Source organism: Cygnus atratus, chromosome Z (genome assembly GCF_013377495.2).
Source record: "Cygnus atratus isolate AKBS03 ecotype Queensland, Australia chromosome Z, CAtr_DNAZoo_HiC_assembly, whole genome shotgun sequence".
Lineage (NCBI taxonomy): Eukaryota > Metazoa > Chordata > Aves > Anseriformes > Anatidae > Cygnus > Cygnus atratus.
The window spans coordinates 30,372,529-30,391,732 of NC_066396.1; the positions used below are offsets into that span (position 1 = coordinate 30,372,529).

Sequence of the window (19,204 nt, forward strand, 5' to 3'; positions counted from 1 at the left end):
ATGAAAAGATGAAAACAAGTGCTATCTCACGTGATTTAGCTTGGAATTTTCCAATAGAGAGCACTTGCTGTTGTCACAGTCTGTACCCTGAAAGTGTCTGTGCTTTTAAGGGATCACTGTTATTTTTTCTTTCTATTTTACTTCCATGAAAGCTTGCATGTGATTTTCAGTTGTCTGAAACCCTGCTTAACTAGCTGTACTAATAAAAATTACATACCTAATATCTTAAAATAAATGCTTCATTTGTTAATGTCTCTATTGCTCTACTGATGTAATTTAATAGAATTGTATTATGATATAAAAAGCCTCAGAGTATACAGGGGGGAGTAAAACTGAAAGAACTGTTACATAATTTAAAATATAATATAAAAAGCTGTAGTATTACCAAAATAGAGAATGATTATTTTGGACTGTTGGGTAGTAGCAGACTGGATACTTATGAACAAATCTATATATATAGGAAGTAGGGAAAAAGAAATTTTGGGATTCATCGGAGACGAATTTAGAACTTAGCTGCTTTCAAAAATGTCTGAAGTTTTCTGTTGGTTATCCTTCCCTACAAGATTTTCTTCCCAATTTTTTCACTTAGAACATTTTCGCTTGAACTTTGAACTTCCGGTAGGTGCCAGCTAGTAAAAGCATTTCTACTGCATTGCTTTTTCCTTGAGTATATGTATTTTATATCGTGAATGTTTTTTAAATTCTGAATACCTAAATTCAATGGTTTTGCAAGCCTGCTTAGAAGACTACCTCTTGATTTGGAAATTCCCCAGCTTGAACATCTGTTTGTCTTATTCCGAGATCATAAAAGCCTTTTGATCACTAATCAGTTATGATTCTCACTCTTTTCCTGCTGCAAAGTAGTCCTGTAAACTGTCCTCACCACACCCCTTTTTTATTCTTGTTGTTTCTGTTGCTTCTGTTTTAGTGTGTATTTGTTTATGGGTATCATGTGGACCTTTGTATACAAACTTAGCTTCTTATGTTCCCCTGTGTAGTATATAGGATTATGCAGCGCTTTCCATCGCTTTCAGTTGTTTATGTGACAGTAGGAAAAGTAGCCCACAAAAATACTTAAGTGAATGTTTATATATTATATATATATTATATAGAAGCATAAAATACTATAACCCACAAAATACAGCAGGAAGTATTTTAAGTGAATGAATACAGAAACAGGTAATCTCAGAGCTATAGGATAACATTATGATATCCTGTAATTTGTAGCCTAAATAATACCATCTGAAGTGAATCCATTGCTCAAGAAGTAAATATAATTAGAGATTATGTCCTTAAATGTATTCTACTACAGATACTTGTCAACAATATAAAATGTACTCAAACATTTATACCATTGTCTACAACAACGTTAATTATCAGTAGCACTGTTACTAGTAAAACAGCAGTAACTGGCACTGACAGGTAATGTTTTTGGTAAAACAGTAAATACAAATTTAAAAAGGTTACTTGATTAAAAGAATCTTGTGAGAAATTCAGCATTAGTCTTACGACAGAGAATATATGTAGGATGGAGCCATTGATTTGCTGTATGCCGTTTGGAAGATTACTTCACTTTTCATGCTTAAATCAACCTATGTATAAAATTGAAGAAATGTAGGCATTTAGAATGATACTGCCTGCCTTGGAAAACAGGCTTCTTTTTGAATAAATTACTAATAGAAAGAGTAGTTTGTGTTCTGAATGATTTATTATCATATGGAAATGTAGTTGCTGAGTTCAGTTTTGGTAATAGATAGGTAACTACTGATTCCCTTCATAGGCTTGTGCTTTGTCATGAAGTGTCAGATGAAACCTTCCAAAATGAAAGGTTTTATAACTGAATTTATAGTTTTGGATTTACTGAACATTACTCTGAACAGTATGATTTTCAGTAGTTTGTGTTTGAAGTAGCATCTTGCTGAATGCTAACGTATTTGTTTTCAGTACCACACATTTGAGGTGGGTGAAGGAGTTGATGTTCTTATTTCAGAGTATTGATTTAACCTGTATTCTTTTTTTTTAATGAAAGTGCTAGAAATAGTTAAAAATTTAAGTTTGTTTCTGTCACCTAGTGTTTGGAGAAAGCAGACTGTACCCAAGTGTAATTGTAATTAATGGGATTCAGTGAGAAAGTGAATAGAGAAAACCAGGCTGTGATCTCTCATGGCTCAAAGTGATAGAAGTGGAAATGTGCTGAACGCTGATAAGACAGCCTACGCCTACCAGGTGGCAGCTGAACTGCTGCTTGTTGCAATAGAACACCTGCTAAACTGTCAGCAGTGGGAGGGTGTATTGAGATAAATTTTGGAATTGCTAGCATTGAGAATAATCTTTCTTAAACATTCCCACAGCGATTGTTGGAGTACTACAGTAGCAGTTATAATATATGCACCTGTATCTGTGTTTGCATGTATACACTGCATATGAACCCACAAAAATATTAACCTTGCGAACTGCAAATGCAAAAAGTAAAATGCTATTTTTTAAATGCCTTAGATTTTTTGCTAAGCATATTTTTCTTGTTTTTCCTCTTTGCAGCCTCCCATAATACCATCAGAAACTTGCATCAATAGGAGAAGCATTAACCCTGTGTATTTATTCTTGCATTAAACATGAAAAGCACAGAAAGGATTTGTAAAACTATCAGATGAAAACTTTGAGGGTTCTAAAGGAGGCTTCTAAAAGCAGATTCTTAATAGGAAAAATATTTCAAATTGTGATTTTAGTTTTGGTAATTGTTTAAAGTATTTCACTTTTTGCTACTTAAAACCGTAAGTGTGTTTCCCTTTAAAAAAAAAAGTGTCTTTATTTGCCTTTCCAATTCCTTAGTTGCTGTATTGCTTATACAAAGCACTGTCACACAATGAAAATCTATTTCATCTCTAGGAAGTCTCATATTTTCCTGTAATCAGTAAATGTGTCCTGTTGAACAGTCATCTGTCATTGCTCAGATTATCTGCTGAGTTTAAGTGGATGTTTGCTTTTTAGTGAGCCTGTCTTCTGAAGTGTTTGTCATGTAAAAAGACACATCAGGGTATGGGGAATCTCATTTGACTGTTCTGAATCTTCTAGTTTATTGATTAACTTGTAGCAGATAGTTGAGAAGACAGCGTGCCATTTCTGGTCTCTGGCTAGCCTGTCCTCGATACAGTCTTTGTGTCTGACTTTACAGAGGTATAGCTTTAATCTCCCAGAAAGAGCATTAGTGAGTGACCAGAAGTGCTGTCTTTTTCTTTGTCTCCAGAGGAGAGCATCAGTCCATGAGAGTGTACGAAGATGAATGTTTCTTTTTTTCCTTCTTGAAAGAGAATATCATGACCGATTTTTGCTTACCTTACTCCATGTTTTTCTAATTTTTTCCGGAATCCTCTTATATCTGATGTCTGATCTTGCAAACTGCTAGGAATTTGGTTTCTTTTATGCTGTACAAAATAGAGTCATGGTGTTTTTAGCTTTTTTTAATTTTATTTTTATTGTTCCTGTAACTTTGTGTTGAGCCAGTGGTCTCAGCATACTTTTGATTGCTCTTGGTTGTACTTGGAAAGAACAGAGTTTCCATATAGAACTACCCTTGCATATTTTCTAAATTAGTGCCAGAGCTTAATTATAGTCAAGTTTTTCCTCTTTGAGAATCTTCTTCGAAGTCCCCTGTTCTTTAGGCATTTAGAATTATGGCCATGAACAGTACCAGAATTACTATGTCTATTACGCCTAAAGAGAATGAGTAGAAGGACAGGGGCACATTAAAATCAAATTTAAAGTAATGCTTAAGCGATTAAAATGCCACTTTAAAACTGGAACATACTAGATGGTATATCCAATGCAAGAATCCCCTTTGGTGTTAGTAGATGTAATGCTGAATAATTGGTGCAATGCAATTGGTAATTCTTAGTCCTCATTTCCTGTCTGAACTGGTTTCAAGATACTGCCTTGAGGACCCAAATGTATCGTGTTTCACTGTTTTACTTCTGATGTGTTCCATTGGTATAAAACATTTTCTCTAACTGCCAAGGCTTACTAGCTTAGTTTCTCATATTTTATACTCAATCATCAATACAACTTAAAAGCCCCGTCAGTCCCTCAGGTGAGTATGGGAGAGAAAGATGAGCATAAGGTCTCTCCTCAAGAACAGTAAAATAGTTCTGGTGCAATTTTAGTGAAACAATTTCAGGGTGGTGAACAGAATAATTTCTTCAACAATTAATGTGTATTAGTATTTTGGGATGGAAACTTTGGGTATTTTGGACCACCATGTCTTTGCTTCCTCTTGGTCAAGAAAATTGGTACATTCTTTCCAGTGTCTTTTTCAGCTCCCTATCCTGCCAGGTCTTATTCCCAGCAAATACCTCTTCCAAGACTTGCTTTCTTGAAAGTACTTTCTGAATTTGTAAATACATGTAGCTATGCTGAGAAGCCGTCCAAATTACAGTAAAAAAAAAAAAAAAAGTCTCAAATATTTTATTTCTGTATGTGTTAAATCACAATTGTGTGCAGGGGGAAAAAGCTTTTTTTGGATAATTGCAAATGCAAGTATAATTTTCGTTGCTTCAGGAGCAGAACTGACACTGCAAATTTTTTTTAATGCTATAGGTTACACAGGAGGCAGGGGAATTTATAATCACCTTCCCATATGGATACCATGCAGGATTCAACCATGGCTTTAACTGTGCGGAGTCAACAAACTTTGCCACTGTCCGATGGATTGATTACGGAAAGGCAGCAAAGTTGGTAAGTCATATTGCAGAAAACTGATGTATAAGTCTTTTCGTTGTTTATTTCTGGTGGGAATTTGTGAAAGCCAGTCAGAAAGGGAGAACTTTCAGCTAGTAACTTATACTACCACTGAAGTTTTAGTTTTAGTTGCTCTTTTTTTTCTTGCCAGCAACATATATTCCTCTCAGTAATGAGTTTTGATTGAAGCTTACTTTATATATTGCTCTTCAAAAACCAGTCCCATTTATGGAGTTCTTAGCTGAAGCTACACAAATGGAGGGTATATGACTGAATTCTACTCTAAGCTGCACTGCTTGTGAAGACACTTAATTTGAAGTCAGAATTCTGATACCTGGAAAAGAAACATAAATGATTAAACTGAAAATAAAGTTTAAAGAAACAAATTCAACTTTTATCTTCTTTAATGTGAATATATGCTATACTATAAGATGATAAAGTACCTGTGAACACAGAATAGATATTTGCAGGTTTTAAAATCAGGTGTGCTTTACTGAATATACTTCAGAAAAATTTTGGTACGTAGCATACATCTTTTAATCTTCTTTTCATATGTAGCATGTGAGTAAATATACGACAACATGAAAGTGCACAATTTGTTCCGTGAGTGCTTGTTACTGTTTATCAGTGTTGTATGATTTTTCTCAGAATTATGGCTTAGGTAACCTTTTGTCAGCATGCTTCCCAGAACGCGTAATGCAGAAGCATTTTCTTCATTGACATGGACGTTATTGACAAAACCAAAATAACATGATTTGCCTAATATAACAGCTAATAAAATTAGCTAATAAGCTGCTAAGACAGTTCACTGCAAAATGAGGTTTATCAATTAAGTAATGACAGTTAGCTCTCACTAAACCGTTTGGTTTGGAAGACCATCATGAGAAAGTTCTCAAAAAGCAGAATTTTATGATCCTTGTCCCTATTAATTATTATTGTTAATGACGTTGAATATGCTTCAAAAAGGAAAAGGTTTGCAAATATCTTTTTTTCTATGTCGTATGTAGGTATGTACTAATGGTAGTGAAAATACTGAAAATGGCAGTATGTATCTAGTGTGCTCAGCTTGGTCTTAACCTTAAATGGGAAACTTGTGTTTTTAATAGCTGATGGTTAAGGCATTGACTGTGAAGTCTATTAAAGAAAAAAAAATATATATATATTTGATAGTTCAAAATTTCAAGATAACTACAGTGAAATAATGTTGAGAGGAATATGGGCAGGGATACATAGCCCATATTGTGCTGGGTAAACTGTCTTGTATTTTAAAAGGTATGAATGTGCTGCAGCTCTAAAATTGACACACCTGAATGTCAGGAATGGTAAATTTTAACTTTGGGTGCAGGAAAGCTACTGACACCTGCAGCTTCATCCTCTTCAGTGTACAGGCTTCGTATTTCTTATGTTTTGAAAAGAACTTTCTACTTTTCTGTGTGCAGCAGCACCAGTACAGACCTTTTATGCCTCCAGCATGGCCTCTCACTTTTTGTGTCATACCCTATACTCAAAGTCAGGATCAAATTCAACAGAGTTAAAAGATATTTGTTAAAGCTAATGAAGTTTTATTTCTTCACACCACTCCAAAATTACTTCTGAAATCCTGAATTTTTAGCTGAGTAGTCTTGGCGTATACATTGTAAGCACAATTTTATTTAATGAAAACTCTAGCACACAGATAAAACCTTCCTCTTAGGACATTGACTTACTTCTGTGCCCTGTGGTCTTTATACATATGCACAGTATTGTATGTGTGCGCATGTAATATAAGAAATGGAAGTAACTCTGTGGTGTTTGCAGTTAAATGTTTGAAAGTTTCAAAGGGGCAGCTGAATCAACGACTCAGTGAGTCTCCCTCTGTACAGAAATCTTTAAAACCATTGTCAAATGTGAAGTCCAGTTTCTTTGGCAAATGGTGTTTAATGCAAAGTGCTTAATGTTTTTTTTATATTTATTACAACAAGCACACAAGAATTAAACCTTATATTTTTTTTAAATGTAAAAGAAGATGCTAGGAAGTGTGAATAGGACTTTCTGTATTTTTTACTGGAATTGTATAAGAAGAGATGGACTAACAGAAAGGGAGTGAAGTAGTTCTTCATAATACTTGGGTATATTGTTTGTGCTGTACAAATAGGGTAAACAAATTGAACAGAGGGAAAGCATTGTAAATGGCTATCTATTCTTGAATTGTTGTGTGGCATTTCAGAAGCATACACAAGTTAGAGTTATTGCAAGTGGGGTATTCTGTTTCTTGATTATGGTGTTTCTCTAGAAAAACATGAGGATGACTATGATCATTTTTATAACAACTTCAGGAAAGTTCATGAAAATACTAATTAAAAAGGTACAAAGTCTGTCTGCCGAAAGGATACTTATATTTCAGTAAGTTTTATTTGATGCTCTGATAATTTCATAAAAAACAAAACACAAACAACAAAAAAACAGCTTTACATCTCCGTCATTCTTCAGAGTGCTGATGTTGTGTTTGTTATCTATTTCTTCTATATTTTGGATGTACAAGAATTGTAATTGGAAAAAATATGGTTTGGATGTCTTAGTTCCATGGTATTGTACTTCAGAAATTGTCTGTGTCAGCAAAATGCAGCAATACCTAGGTCAGTTTTTGCTGTATTCTCCTTAGAGAATATTGCATGTTGATGACTAATTATTTGTCTTGCTACAGCAACACATTCATTTTCACAAAATAGCTTCTAATTACTTACAGCTGGGTTTCTGTCTTAGAAAAAGTCCTGAAATACAGTCAATATTCGTTCTACATTAATTTGGGGAAAAAAAAAAAAAACAGGCAAAGATTTCCATTAAAGTTGCAGTAAATATTTAGGCTACGTGATAATATTGCTTTCGTGCATAAAATGAAATGATATTAAAGATTCTGTGAAATCAATTGCAAATGTTAATTGAATCAGAGATCATTTAGGCCCAAAGCACTGTAAACTTTGGTTAAGCACACACTATAGATAAAAATTCCCAAAATGATTTTCTATCATTAAAAATACTGAACTTGTGATCTTTGTTTCCATATGTGTAGCCTGCCTACCCGTCAACTCTGGGAGCAGGAACATACTTCCGGCTATTTTTTTTTACGGTTTGTATAAGACTTCCACTCAGGGGCAGCTTATGAAAAGTAATACCAGCTGGCATCTCCAGTGTGCTGTTTGCCGTGACTTGGCTGCTGCTTCAAGCTGTGTTCTCATTTTTGTGAGTCAAGTGGGAACATCTGCACAGATGTGGTGAGAGGTAGAGGGTGATGGGCAGGAACGACACAGGTCATACAAAACATGATCTAGATAGATTTAAGTAGAAGTAAAAAAGTAGATTAAAAGAACAAAAAACAAGGGGAATTGGAGGAACAGGTGAGCTGTACTAAAAGTCCCAGAACGCCAAGGGGAGAAACAGTATAGTTCAATCTCAGACTTTTCCTACTGGCAAGAACGTGCAGGAAGAGAAATAGGAGGTGACTGCTGAAAGGAACAAACCAATCATGCTTGGCAAATGTGTGGGGTGTGGAGGGATGTCGAAGTGCTGATTGATGTATGGTAATGGTGGGACTTAAAGACTCAAAGGGTAGGTAGTGCTCAGCTAACAAGTACTTTAGCTGTGCTTGTTATGTTGTATGAGGGTAAGAGAAGCATTCAAAGGTTTAAATATTCTTAATAATCGTCATCCTATAATTACAGGTTGGTGAATGCTATTTATTTTTGAAAAATTTAAATGGTAGAATGGGGCAGGTGGGATATTTCTTCAGGCTTTTTTTCTTTTTCCTAATGGAACAACATTGGAAGTGTGTAGTTTCATGAAGTGCATTTTAAATTTCCTTGCTCCAGTGTATATTATTACTCTTGCTAAAGCCATTGGGCCAATAGTAATTAGCTTGTGTGTTTTGTAAGTATATACTTACACTTTGATTTGTGCAGAGTACCTTACGTGTTGAAGAAGGGGTAATGTTCAGGTGTTCCAGTCACTGAATATAAATATTTGCACATAATTCTTTTATTTCCAATGAATTAAATATCATTCTGAAGAGACTGGATAAAAGATACTTCTCTAGTCTGAGAAAAATTTTGTATTCCTTGAGCAGAAATTTAAAATTCTAGTTGCATGAGGGGAGCCCCCTACCCCACCCTCTCAAAACGTTTGTAGACCATCTATGTTTATTGATGTTCTATTTTTGTCTGTTGTGATTTTTTTAATGAATGTCAATGTTGCCCTCATACAAGGCCTTCTGTGCAAGACCTCTCATTTACAGGTGCCAAAATTGGGTTTTCAGTCATGATTTTCACCTGTCCAAATTGTAGCTCCAGTGGATAGGGTCAATGAATTTTATACACTTAATTTGATACTGAGAATCAGAAATGGATTTAAATTTTCAATAAAATACTGTGCTTTCATGTTCAATTTTTTTCCTTTTTTTTTTTTTTGCTGCTCTTTATCAATATTGTTTGAAGAACCTAGATGTAGGCAAGTATTCCCTAATTATAGGGGATATTTTCACAAGGCACTTTGTCTGACCTTGCACAGAGTGTCAGGACTGCACGGTCCCACCTAACCTTGCTGGCTGAAGGATGTTCACAGAACTGGGTTGAGATGGAGGTTCTGTGTAGAAAATGTCCAGCAGTAGGGTGATCAGATGAGGGCTCTCTAGTTCTTTATTTGCTGGCGATTGTTTTAGTTTCTTTCCTTCCCTCTTCATCTTGTACTGAAAGCCCCACATTCCTCCATCTGCTGCTTTTCCGAATCCTCTTTTCTCAGTGTCTCACAAGTCCCTGTCATCCCTTGCCCAAATCAATACCCATCCATACTTTCAAAAGCTTTCAGAGGAAGCACTGGCATTTCCAAATACTGCTCTACTGCTCGCTGTGTGTGTTTTCTGGCACCACTTGAGGACGCTCCTTCACTGTAAATGTATGTAAATTTTACTGCCATCTATCAGGGATAGAGTCACACTAGGTGATTTTAGTAGTCATTATAATGATTCCTTTGTACTGTAGCTCATTTCAGAACGTGATTTGTTTTCAGATGTTGAAGGGTTCTGTACTGGAAAGCTTTTTATTCTTTAGCTGATGTGTAGAACCTGAAGAGAGAAGTCTGCCGACCTTTTCTACTTGAAACTGAGGTTACTTAAGTATTATTGCTCTCTTTCATAAAATTATGTTGGTAATTACTCATGCATATTCTTTGGTGGTAGCTGCTTAGCAACGTGTTTTCTGTGGATAGGTTAGATCAAAGTGCTGGCCTGCAGGTTGTATTTTTCCCTTTGGTGGGATGAAGTGCAGTTGTTTTGATGTTAGGTTTGATGGATTTGTTTGCCACTGCATTCATTAGCTTCACATCAAAAAATTGACAGGCTGTTAAATGAAACTTTGGCTTAGATTTTCAGCTTGACTGTTTGGAGACATTTGTGAAGATATTTTGTTTTTGTGCTGCAACAGCCTCAAGCAGTTATGACTGTTTTAAAGGGAAGAAAAGTTATTTACTATCCTGATTTATTTGGGTAAAAGTCATTTTCTTGAGGATAGCCGTGCCCGGTTTATTTTATCCAAACAATATATTTGTTATGAAATGTGTATCGAGAAACAATATGCATGACTTGATTAATCATATCAGAGAAGAAATTATACTTACTGACCACACAATAGCAGTTTTCCACCTCTCAGAATTTATTGAGATAAAACTTTGTTAAAGAAGGATGTTTAGTTACTTCTGTTCAATGAAACTGTACAGTTATCTCTTAAAAAAAAATCCACTAAATCCACCCCCCCACCCCTTTTTTGGGGGGGAAGGGGGGGAAGGGAATGGAGATGAATGATGTAAAGGTTTAGGCTTAAAAAGAATCTTGCTACCCCTGCAACCATGTGTTAGTACTGAATGTCAGAAGTAGCTACATGTGAGCTCATGAATGATTATTTCATCAGTTCGTTTTACTAGTTTGAATTATGTTCTCATGTCAAGGTTAACTTTTTTAGCATACATCTTGATACATTCATTTGCAATGGTATCAACATCATTCAAGATGTAAAAGTTAAATGCTTTTACTTACCAGAAATCATAATTAGCCTCCTTATATTCACTTGGCTGCTAATGAAATATTGCAAGGATTCAGGAGCCAGACATGCTTACATACTTCCCATTTCTGCTCATGATGTTAGCATGCCACTTCCTGTGCATTCTGTAGTTGTTTTTTTAACTTTGTAATCATAGTGTCATGAGCATACTTTCAGCTTTATGGTTGTCAGGGAATGTTTTTTCTATTTTTTCTTTATTTTAGTTTTTTTTATTTTTTATTTTTAATCTTGACGTTTATCTACTATTTTTGCCCATGTTACGGCCCTCTTCTACTTCCCCAGTTTGATTTTTACTTTCACAAACTTGATATTTCCTGAGGACATCACCTATAAAAATGCCCCACTCTAAAACCTGGTTGTTGTGGCCTGAGATCTATTACTGTGATGGGGACTATGGGCAATAGCTTGCTCACTTCCAGTTTTCTAGTACTGTGACATGTTGAGTTTAGAACTGTAACAGTTGTAGAAATATTACGTTACTAAAGGTAGTTTTAAAAGACTTCTATAGCGTGAGTGTCTGTACAATTCAGCTTTTTAACTTTGTATATATCCAAATGATACAGAGTGCATGCTGTGAAGTATCTTTATTTGTCTACCTGGTACAATCTGAATTATTTACAGTTGTTGTCTTTGAAGGTGCAGATGCCATCAACTCACATTTCTGTATAATAATAATAATATTTTCACCCATGAGCTTATCGGAGAATAATGTTCTGTAGCTTTCTGAATCTTCCCATTTTGGTAGAGCAAGTAATAGCGAATTCATATTCTGAGACTTTTCATGACTACAGTGCTACACTATGTGCAAGAAGCATTATCATTTAAGTAGTGTCTTGTGTGGTTTGGAAGTTCACTGTACATTTCTGCTGAATCTTTACCATCTGTATGTGGCCAAATTTTTGTCTGTTGCTACAGCATGTGTGACTAAGGTTATGTATGCATGCATGTTTTTGGTACAGGACTCTTATGCAAGTTGTTCTAATTTACTAAATTGAAATTAAATCAATGGTGCTGTCAAAATCCCTGAAATGTTAAGGGAAATACCAGATTTTTAATGCAATTTTGAATAAGAAATAAGGAGAGAAGAATTTCTTAAAATATAATTTTAAATGTTAGAATGTATGTTGGCAGCTGAGTGAGTAGGAATGATGAGATCTAATTTTTGTTTGTTTTTTTCTGTGATATTGTAGAAGTTCCATTTTTCAAAGTAATGTATGTACCAATCTGGCATTCTTAGTGGATTCCACCCCCCAAGTTGTTTAGAAGTTTTTGTTTTATAGCAGCTCTCACCAATGAACAAAATGATTTTTTTTCCTGAAAAAAGTCAATAATTTGCAATAAACTTGCCTTTCAGTATATCATTTATATGAAGCTTTGAATAAATCAATGCAGTTTGTCTTTCCTTACTTTTCAACAGAATGCAGATTATAATTATCTTTGATTTACTGAGAAAAACCATTGTCACTAGGTACTTTCTTTTCCATAGATTAATGTCAACCTGTAAAGAGAGATCACTTTCATTTCAGGTTTTTCCAGAAGGCAGAATTTCAGCTAAGAACTAGAGGCTCACAAAATAGGCTCTCTGGGCTTGAGTCAGTTGCTGAAATACAGGTGTCTAAGACCATTTGAGATAAATAAGATATTTTACTTTCTCTGTCAAGCTGGAAGAGCACTGGTATTCCATGAGCTCTGTGTGGTACTTAGAGCTCAGGAAGGTGTCACAGATGCCAGAAAGTGGTTCAAGTGGCAGTGCATGCACAGGCAATTGAAGTGAGCCATCTGTCAGTGTATTCTCTTATTTATACCTTTTGTCTAAGCAGAAGTTGTGCTAAAAATTAGCTGCATTCTTGTACCATTTATTTTATATCCTACCACTATCCTGGCAGCTTGGATGTCTTTTTTTTTTCTCATGTTTCTGTATGTAGAGAAAAAGCGTTGTATGAAGATCGCTTTCCCTCAGTTAACCTATTTACCTTCTACTGTGACGGCAGACAGGAGATGAATCCTCCTGCAGTTGATATTAGTCCCACTCTACAGTGACATTTAACAGTTCAGAGAAGTCAAAGGCATGATACGAATTGTCTGTGATACAAAGGATAATGAAAGGTTTTGAGACTTGAGGTAGAGGATATCACAGGTTAGATTAGATGCTGTGTGAGAAGGTTCACACCAAATGTATTGTGAACCATGTACTTGCAATTTTATTTCTTCTTACAAGTGTCAATGGAAGTTCATGTAAAAATGAAGAAAGGTTGATTAGCAGTATTGGAGATTTGCAACAGTCTTGTTTTCTTCATTTCCAACATTTGAAAGAAAACACTGTAAATGTAAGCACAGAACTCACAATCCTTGATTAAGTCTCAGCAGTGACTTGTATGATTGAAGAAGAATGAGTGATATACCCCAATCTTGAGGTAATTTGCTGTAGCAGAGCAAATAGAGTGTATATGTTTAGTACAAATGAGCTTATATAGCCTAGCAGATACGTGAAACAGGAGCTGAACATAAGACCTCTCAGCTGCAGGTTCAGTGTCCACACTGTGCTGGCTCCTGGAGTGACTACAACTTGTTTATATGCAGCAAGTTAAAAAAAAAAAAAAAAAAAAGTCTTAAGGTTTACAAGTCTACAGTAGGATCATAAATGAATTGTATAACTTGTACTGGTTCTCTTTTAGATAAAATCCACAGTAGAACATGCTACTATACTTTACAGAAAGAAGGCTATTAAAATGTCTTGAAATAATTTTCTGAAATGTTCTACAGACAAATGTTGAATTAAGACCTCAGTGCTTGCGTGGTTGTGTTCAGTTTCTAAGGTTTGTCTTTCTGCCCGAAGCCTTTACAACTTTAAAGCTGATGGGAGAAAAACTAGAATCAATCACCTTGAACATGTCATATTTCTCACAGGATGTATAAATAGTCACCTCCTAACTTGGTTACAATATTAACATTAAAGAAAAAGATGTATTAGTATTTTTATATTAAGTTCACTTCTTCTGTATGATTCAATACAAGACCTTGCATGCATTTTGGGTAAGTTACTCCTTCCTTGTTTATAACTCCTTGCTGGTTTATAACCAATACTGTCACCAAATAACTTCAGTGAAGAGTATTTTAAGTTTGTTCTCTGTATTTAATATAGTCTCATATATTCATTAATCTCCTCTGGTCAATGAGCACTGCATGCATAGATTTTAACAAAAAATCATTTGATCTTACCTTTGCAATTCAACATCTCATATGCTTAGGATTCCGAGGGAGAATTCTTCACCTGAAGTTTGTTTTGCAAATATGTGTCCACATGAATAAAACGAGGATTGTTTCAGAGAGCTAGAATGGTATTTGTGTCTAGGAAGCAGTCAAGGGACTGCTCTAATTTGAAATATTCGGCAAACATTGGAATGAAAAATAAACCAAAAAATTGGTGTCATTGTGCTTATTTCTGGATTTTCCAGACTATTCCACCTGAGTTAGTTCAGTTACTTCTTCTGTATATCTTAGTACAGAACAGTAAATGCTGTGTGTTTGTAGTTTTTTTCAAACTATTAAGAGAAGTTAGTGTATAAGAATGACAGAAGTCTGAATACTTTGATGCATTATAATGAGCACTGTGGGAGCAATTTGTAATGTATTAGGATGGATTAGAGAAAGACTTCAAAAATTTCTTCAAAAAGGGGAATGTTACAGTCAAGAAAACCCACAAAATCTCCTTCTGTGCATCATTTTTCCTTTTTTATGTTGGTGGATGTTGATATACATGTCTTAGTGAGTGTATCAGCAGTTAATTTGTTAATCAGGACATAAATAATCTATCTTGAAATCTAAGATTACATAAGATATGAGGAAAAAAATCCAGATAGGTGGCAATTTGTATGTCTCTTGAACATCTTTGAAATGGACTGTAAGGTAAACCCTTGGCAAACGTGTTTGAAAGTCAAAATAATTTTGATACTTTATTGTAAATCAGTTACCTTGATGGTTTCTATGTACTGTAGATGTATGTATGAGTGAAACATTTGAACTAAGGAATTTTTTAAAGGAGTTTTAATGGTGGCATTAAAATTACGATATAACAAAAACAATTGTCATAACTGATATTATTGATGTTCAGTGAACACTGGGACCTCAAAGAGTCTAGACCTAACACGTTTAGTCAATAAGTCTTTACAGATAATTTTATTTAAATAAAATCTAAAATGTGTATTTGAACCCTGAAAGTGGAAACCTTAGAAAAGAGAAAAGGTTTTCATAGTTACGTTCCTTTTTTTTTGTGTGTAGGTGAGGTGTCTAATTAGATGTAGCTTAGCTTCCTGTTTTGTCAAAGTTGTCCTGAAAAAAATCCATGTATTTAGAAGCTGGAAGGAGTGCTGTCTTAGCACGTTTAATTAAAGCAAGTTTTACTTCTATTCTTGCTTCATCTCTTAATTCCCTCTAGCATGACAATATGATTGCAAAGAGATAATAAGAAAAGGACAAAGAAATAATGTGCTAGAGTTTGCTAGCTTTATGAGGAGGAGTGTTTCCAGTTAGACAAGGTGGACAAAAGAATAAGGGGTAGTAGCTCTTGGTGTTACTATATTTGTACATATTTCTTTCCTCTACCAGCATGAGAATACTGTTTACTTCACTACAGCAAACTCCAGCCATTACAATAAAATCTTCAAGAAAGACTGTCAAAGAAACACAGATACCTGACTCTGTCTGCACATCATATGGCTACTTATTATGTCTGTGATTACAGAGTAAGGTGGTTTAAGGTGGTGGAATTACTGAAATACTTTTGTCATGATGTTGTGGTTTAACACCTGTAGGTAGCTAAGCTCCACCACACGGATGTCTCATTCCCCCTCCTCAACAGAACAGAGGGAGAAAAATAAGGTGAAAAAAGCTCATAGCTTAAGATAAAGACAAGGAGATCACTCACCAATTACCATCATGAGCAAAACAGACTCAGCAGAGGGAGATTAATATAATTTATTGCCAATTACTAATAGACTGGAGTAGTGAGAATAAAAACAAACTAAAAACTCCTTCCCTCTATCCATCCTCTTCTCCATCCTCCCTCCGAGTAGCACAGAGGAATGGCGAATGTGGGCTGTGGTCAGTCCCTAATGCTTTGTCTCTGCTGGTCCTTCATCTCCACTTTCTTCCCTCACTGAAGAAAGGATTCTGTCCTTCCCGAACTAAGCCTGTGGGGGCTGCCCACAGGCAGCAGCTCTTCAAGAACTGCTCCCACACAGCTCTGTGTCACGGGGTCCATCGCCCAGGAGCAAACTGCTCCAGAATGGGTCCCCCACATGTTGGGCGGCAGCTCCCCCCAGGCCCCCTGCTCCTGCGTGGGCTCCTCTCCATGGCTGCAGCTCCGGCCCGGGGCCTGCTCCTGCGGGGGCTCTCCATGGGCCGCAGCCTCCTCCAGGCCACATCCACCTGCTCCACCGGGGGCTCCTCCACGGGCTGCAGCGTGGAGATCTGCTCCATGTGGGACTCATGGGCTGCAGGGGGACAGCCCCAAAACTGTGAAGTGTGTATGGGCTCAGAAAATGTGTGCAATCTGTAGGCGTCTGTGACTGGAAATAGATCAAATTCTTTATTTTTTTAATTACCAATTTGTTGACTTTCTGGAAGTTATTTTCTATTTGGTGTACCATAACCCTGTTTTCTTTCAAGAGCATTGATGCAATCACACAGAAGTTGTAATGGACAGATTCAGTCTATTTAATCTCCTTTATATGTCTATTTAAGATTTGTGCTGCTCTGAATTTTTCTAGAGTTGTTGCTCTTTTTCATGTTCTTCCGTCTGAAATTGAAAAATGCCATTTCTATGGTAATCTCCAGTCTCAGGAAGCTAGAGGAGTGTTCTTTTACAGTTACTCGTACAAAGTGTTCTTGACATTTTACAAGTTCTGGGCAAAGCAGGTAATTCTGGACAAGCCAGTTTGACTGTAGCCTATACAATCCTGCAAGCTTGATACTTCTAGCTGTGAGCTAGGGTATCTGAGCACAGGTATTCTTACAGGGCTATTCTTTCCATAATGCATGCTCTTTTCGATAGCTGTTAGAAATTGCATGTGGCTTACTTGTCATTACGTGAAGGTTATAAATTGGTTCAAGAGCATTCTAATTTAATTCTTTCTTTTAAAAATCATTAAACATTGGCTTATTCATAATTGTTATCAAGCTGTTCTCTATCATCTGTTGAATAAAAATGAAATGTGTTATGTTAATGTAACAATGATTCATACACATATGTAAAATAGTCATAGATGACTATTAAAAGGAGAAGCCTTGATAGTGTTTTGAAAGCAGTTTCTGTTCACAATCTCTAAATTCTAAACATTCAAAACATCTTGTTAAAGAGAACATCTAGGGCACTGGATTCTTTTTGGCAATTACTGTATTTAGATTATTGTGTATTTATTTTTCTTGCTTTTGAAGTAGTCAGTCGGCGTTTATCAGTAAATCTGAATAAAGAGGTGCTTTACAATATGTAACTTAGAGGCTTTCAGCAAAGCTTCTTTGTTTATAGTGTTTGCAGTGTTAGCAGAACAGGCAGATGGTTTGCTTTGCCAAATTTTTGCCTGTGCTCTCACCTCTAACAAAAACTGTGTAAGAATAAAAAGATGGAAGGCTATTTGTCACTTTCCGATGGCCTGATCATCAAGAGGAGGAATCTAAGAAATGTTTTATGATCTCTACTACTATGTGCTAGATATCTTTGGCCAGTGAAATATAGCAGTATGCAACGTGTCACAGGAGGGGGACAGATGTCCAAACTTCTGATCAGGTAACACATTGCCTAGCATATGCATATATATATATATATATATTTAAATCAAATCACCTTAATGTTTGTTTCTCACTCTCACCAATGTATCAGAAACACCCCAACCATGCATTTCAGGCATTTTTTAAAATGTTGGTATTTATTAGAATATCTGGAGCATTTTCTGTTTATTAATGGAAATATGTAGGCCTTCTTTATCTTTGCTTACCATCTTAGCACAGTATCCCATAGAGTATTAAGATTGTATTTTTAGACCTTTCTTAAATTTTCACATTTTTTTCTCTGATTAAAGAAGTTCATGCAGGTCTTGTGCGTAACATAAATCCTTGTCTGTGGGGAAGATGCTTCCATGTCCATCTGGGCACCTACTGAGTAACTTACTTCAAAAATGTACTGTAGTCTTTTGTATTATGAATATTTGAATATGTAGCTCATTAGGTCTTTTGCCTGGAAGAGAATGAAATCTTCCATGATCCTTTTGTGGCTTTGGCAGAAAGTTGCCTGCAGTAATTCAGAAAGGCATTCACATCTTTCCTTTTGTGCTGTTGACAAACTTTTTGTTGTTTATTAGTTGCTTTATCTTGCAGATGTAATCTGGCAGACTTCTTAAAAGAGCTGACTTGTACACATTGTGGTTATTGAATGTGGTATTCAAAACTACAAGGTCTTGAATTTATTTGTAGTACAATCAAACTTTATTCAGAGGGTTTTTGTAGATGAAAACTTTCAAAATAGCGCACTCTTGATTTTTCTTGTCTTGGTGCAAGGTAAAATATGGAAATAAATATCAGAAAAATCTGTTCTTGAAACATTTTTTATCTGGATAAATTTAGTGCTAACTTTGTAGAGCAAGAATGATTTTTTTTAAGCCACTTTGACATAAATATATTCTGACAAGCTTCTACAGCTAATCAAACATACTTTTTCTTTTGGCTTTGGAAGGTGTTGAGCACTTCCAGGTCCTATTGACAGCTAGTATAATTCAACATCTCTAAAAAGTAAGCAATAGTTTATTTCATTTCAGACAGGATTTTAATCTTAATCATGACTGCCAGTGGGTATCCTGTAGTTTTTGGCTTTGCAACATTTACAGGAAATGCTAGATATTTTTTTGGTTGGCAGATGAATGTTTTCTATGAGACATCTCTTGTGCCATGTAATGACCAAGTACCTGTCTTGCAAGAGGAGAGAGGTGATAATTTTAGTAGAACTGTTGCTTCATGTGTCACCATAATCATCAAATGGACAGTAATAATATAGTGACAGGATCAGCATGGAGACTGACGTGGTTTTTTCTTTTTCTGTTTTAATTACTAAACTCCAACATGCAACAGAATCTGTATTTAGTTTCATAAAGGTGATGTGTCTAGCATGTAATGGCTAATTTAGAACAATGTGAAATTTTATCAACTGCTGTGCTGCGTATAAAATTGTTACAAAATGGTTTGAATTGGAAAGCTCTGAATCCAAAGAGAATAAATTCAATGTGAACGCCTTTAATTAAATTGTGCTTGATTTAAATAATGTAATTTGTATTGATTATGCTGCTGCAATTCATTTGGAGTTTTATTTTTAATTAAGATTCAATAATCTTGTTTTACCTTCT

The 19,204-nt window shown here is 35.5% G+C and overlaps 1 protein-coding gene across 9 annotated transcripts in view; it reads left to right on the forward strand.

Annotated features, from left to right (window-relative positions):
* KDM4C (lysine demethylase 4C) overlaps nucleotides 1-19,204 on the forward strand; it is a 296,942-nt gene that overhangs the window by 69,032 nt on the left and 208,706 nt on the right. For 8 of the 9 annotated variants that reach the window (XM_035567672.1, XM_035567676.2, XM_035567671.1 and 5 more), the window contains one exon: nucleotides 4,591-4,728. In XM_035567672.1, the coding sequence (XP_035423565.1) occupies nucleotides 4,591-4,728 (138 nt within the window). Of the gene's footprint in view, nucleotides 1-4,590; nucleotides 4,729-4,882; nucleotides 5,713-19,204 lie in introns of those variants that run through there. The other variant, XM_035567677.2, reaches the window with a different exon arrangement.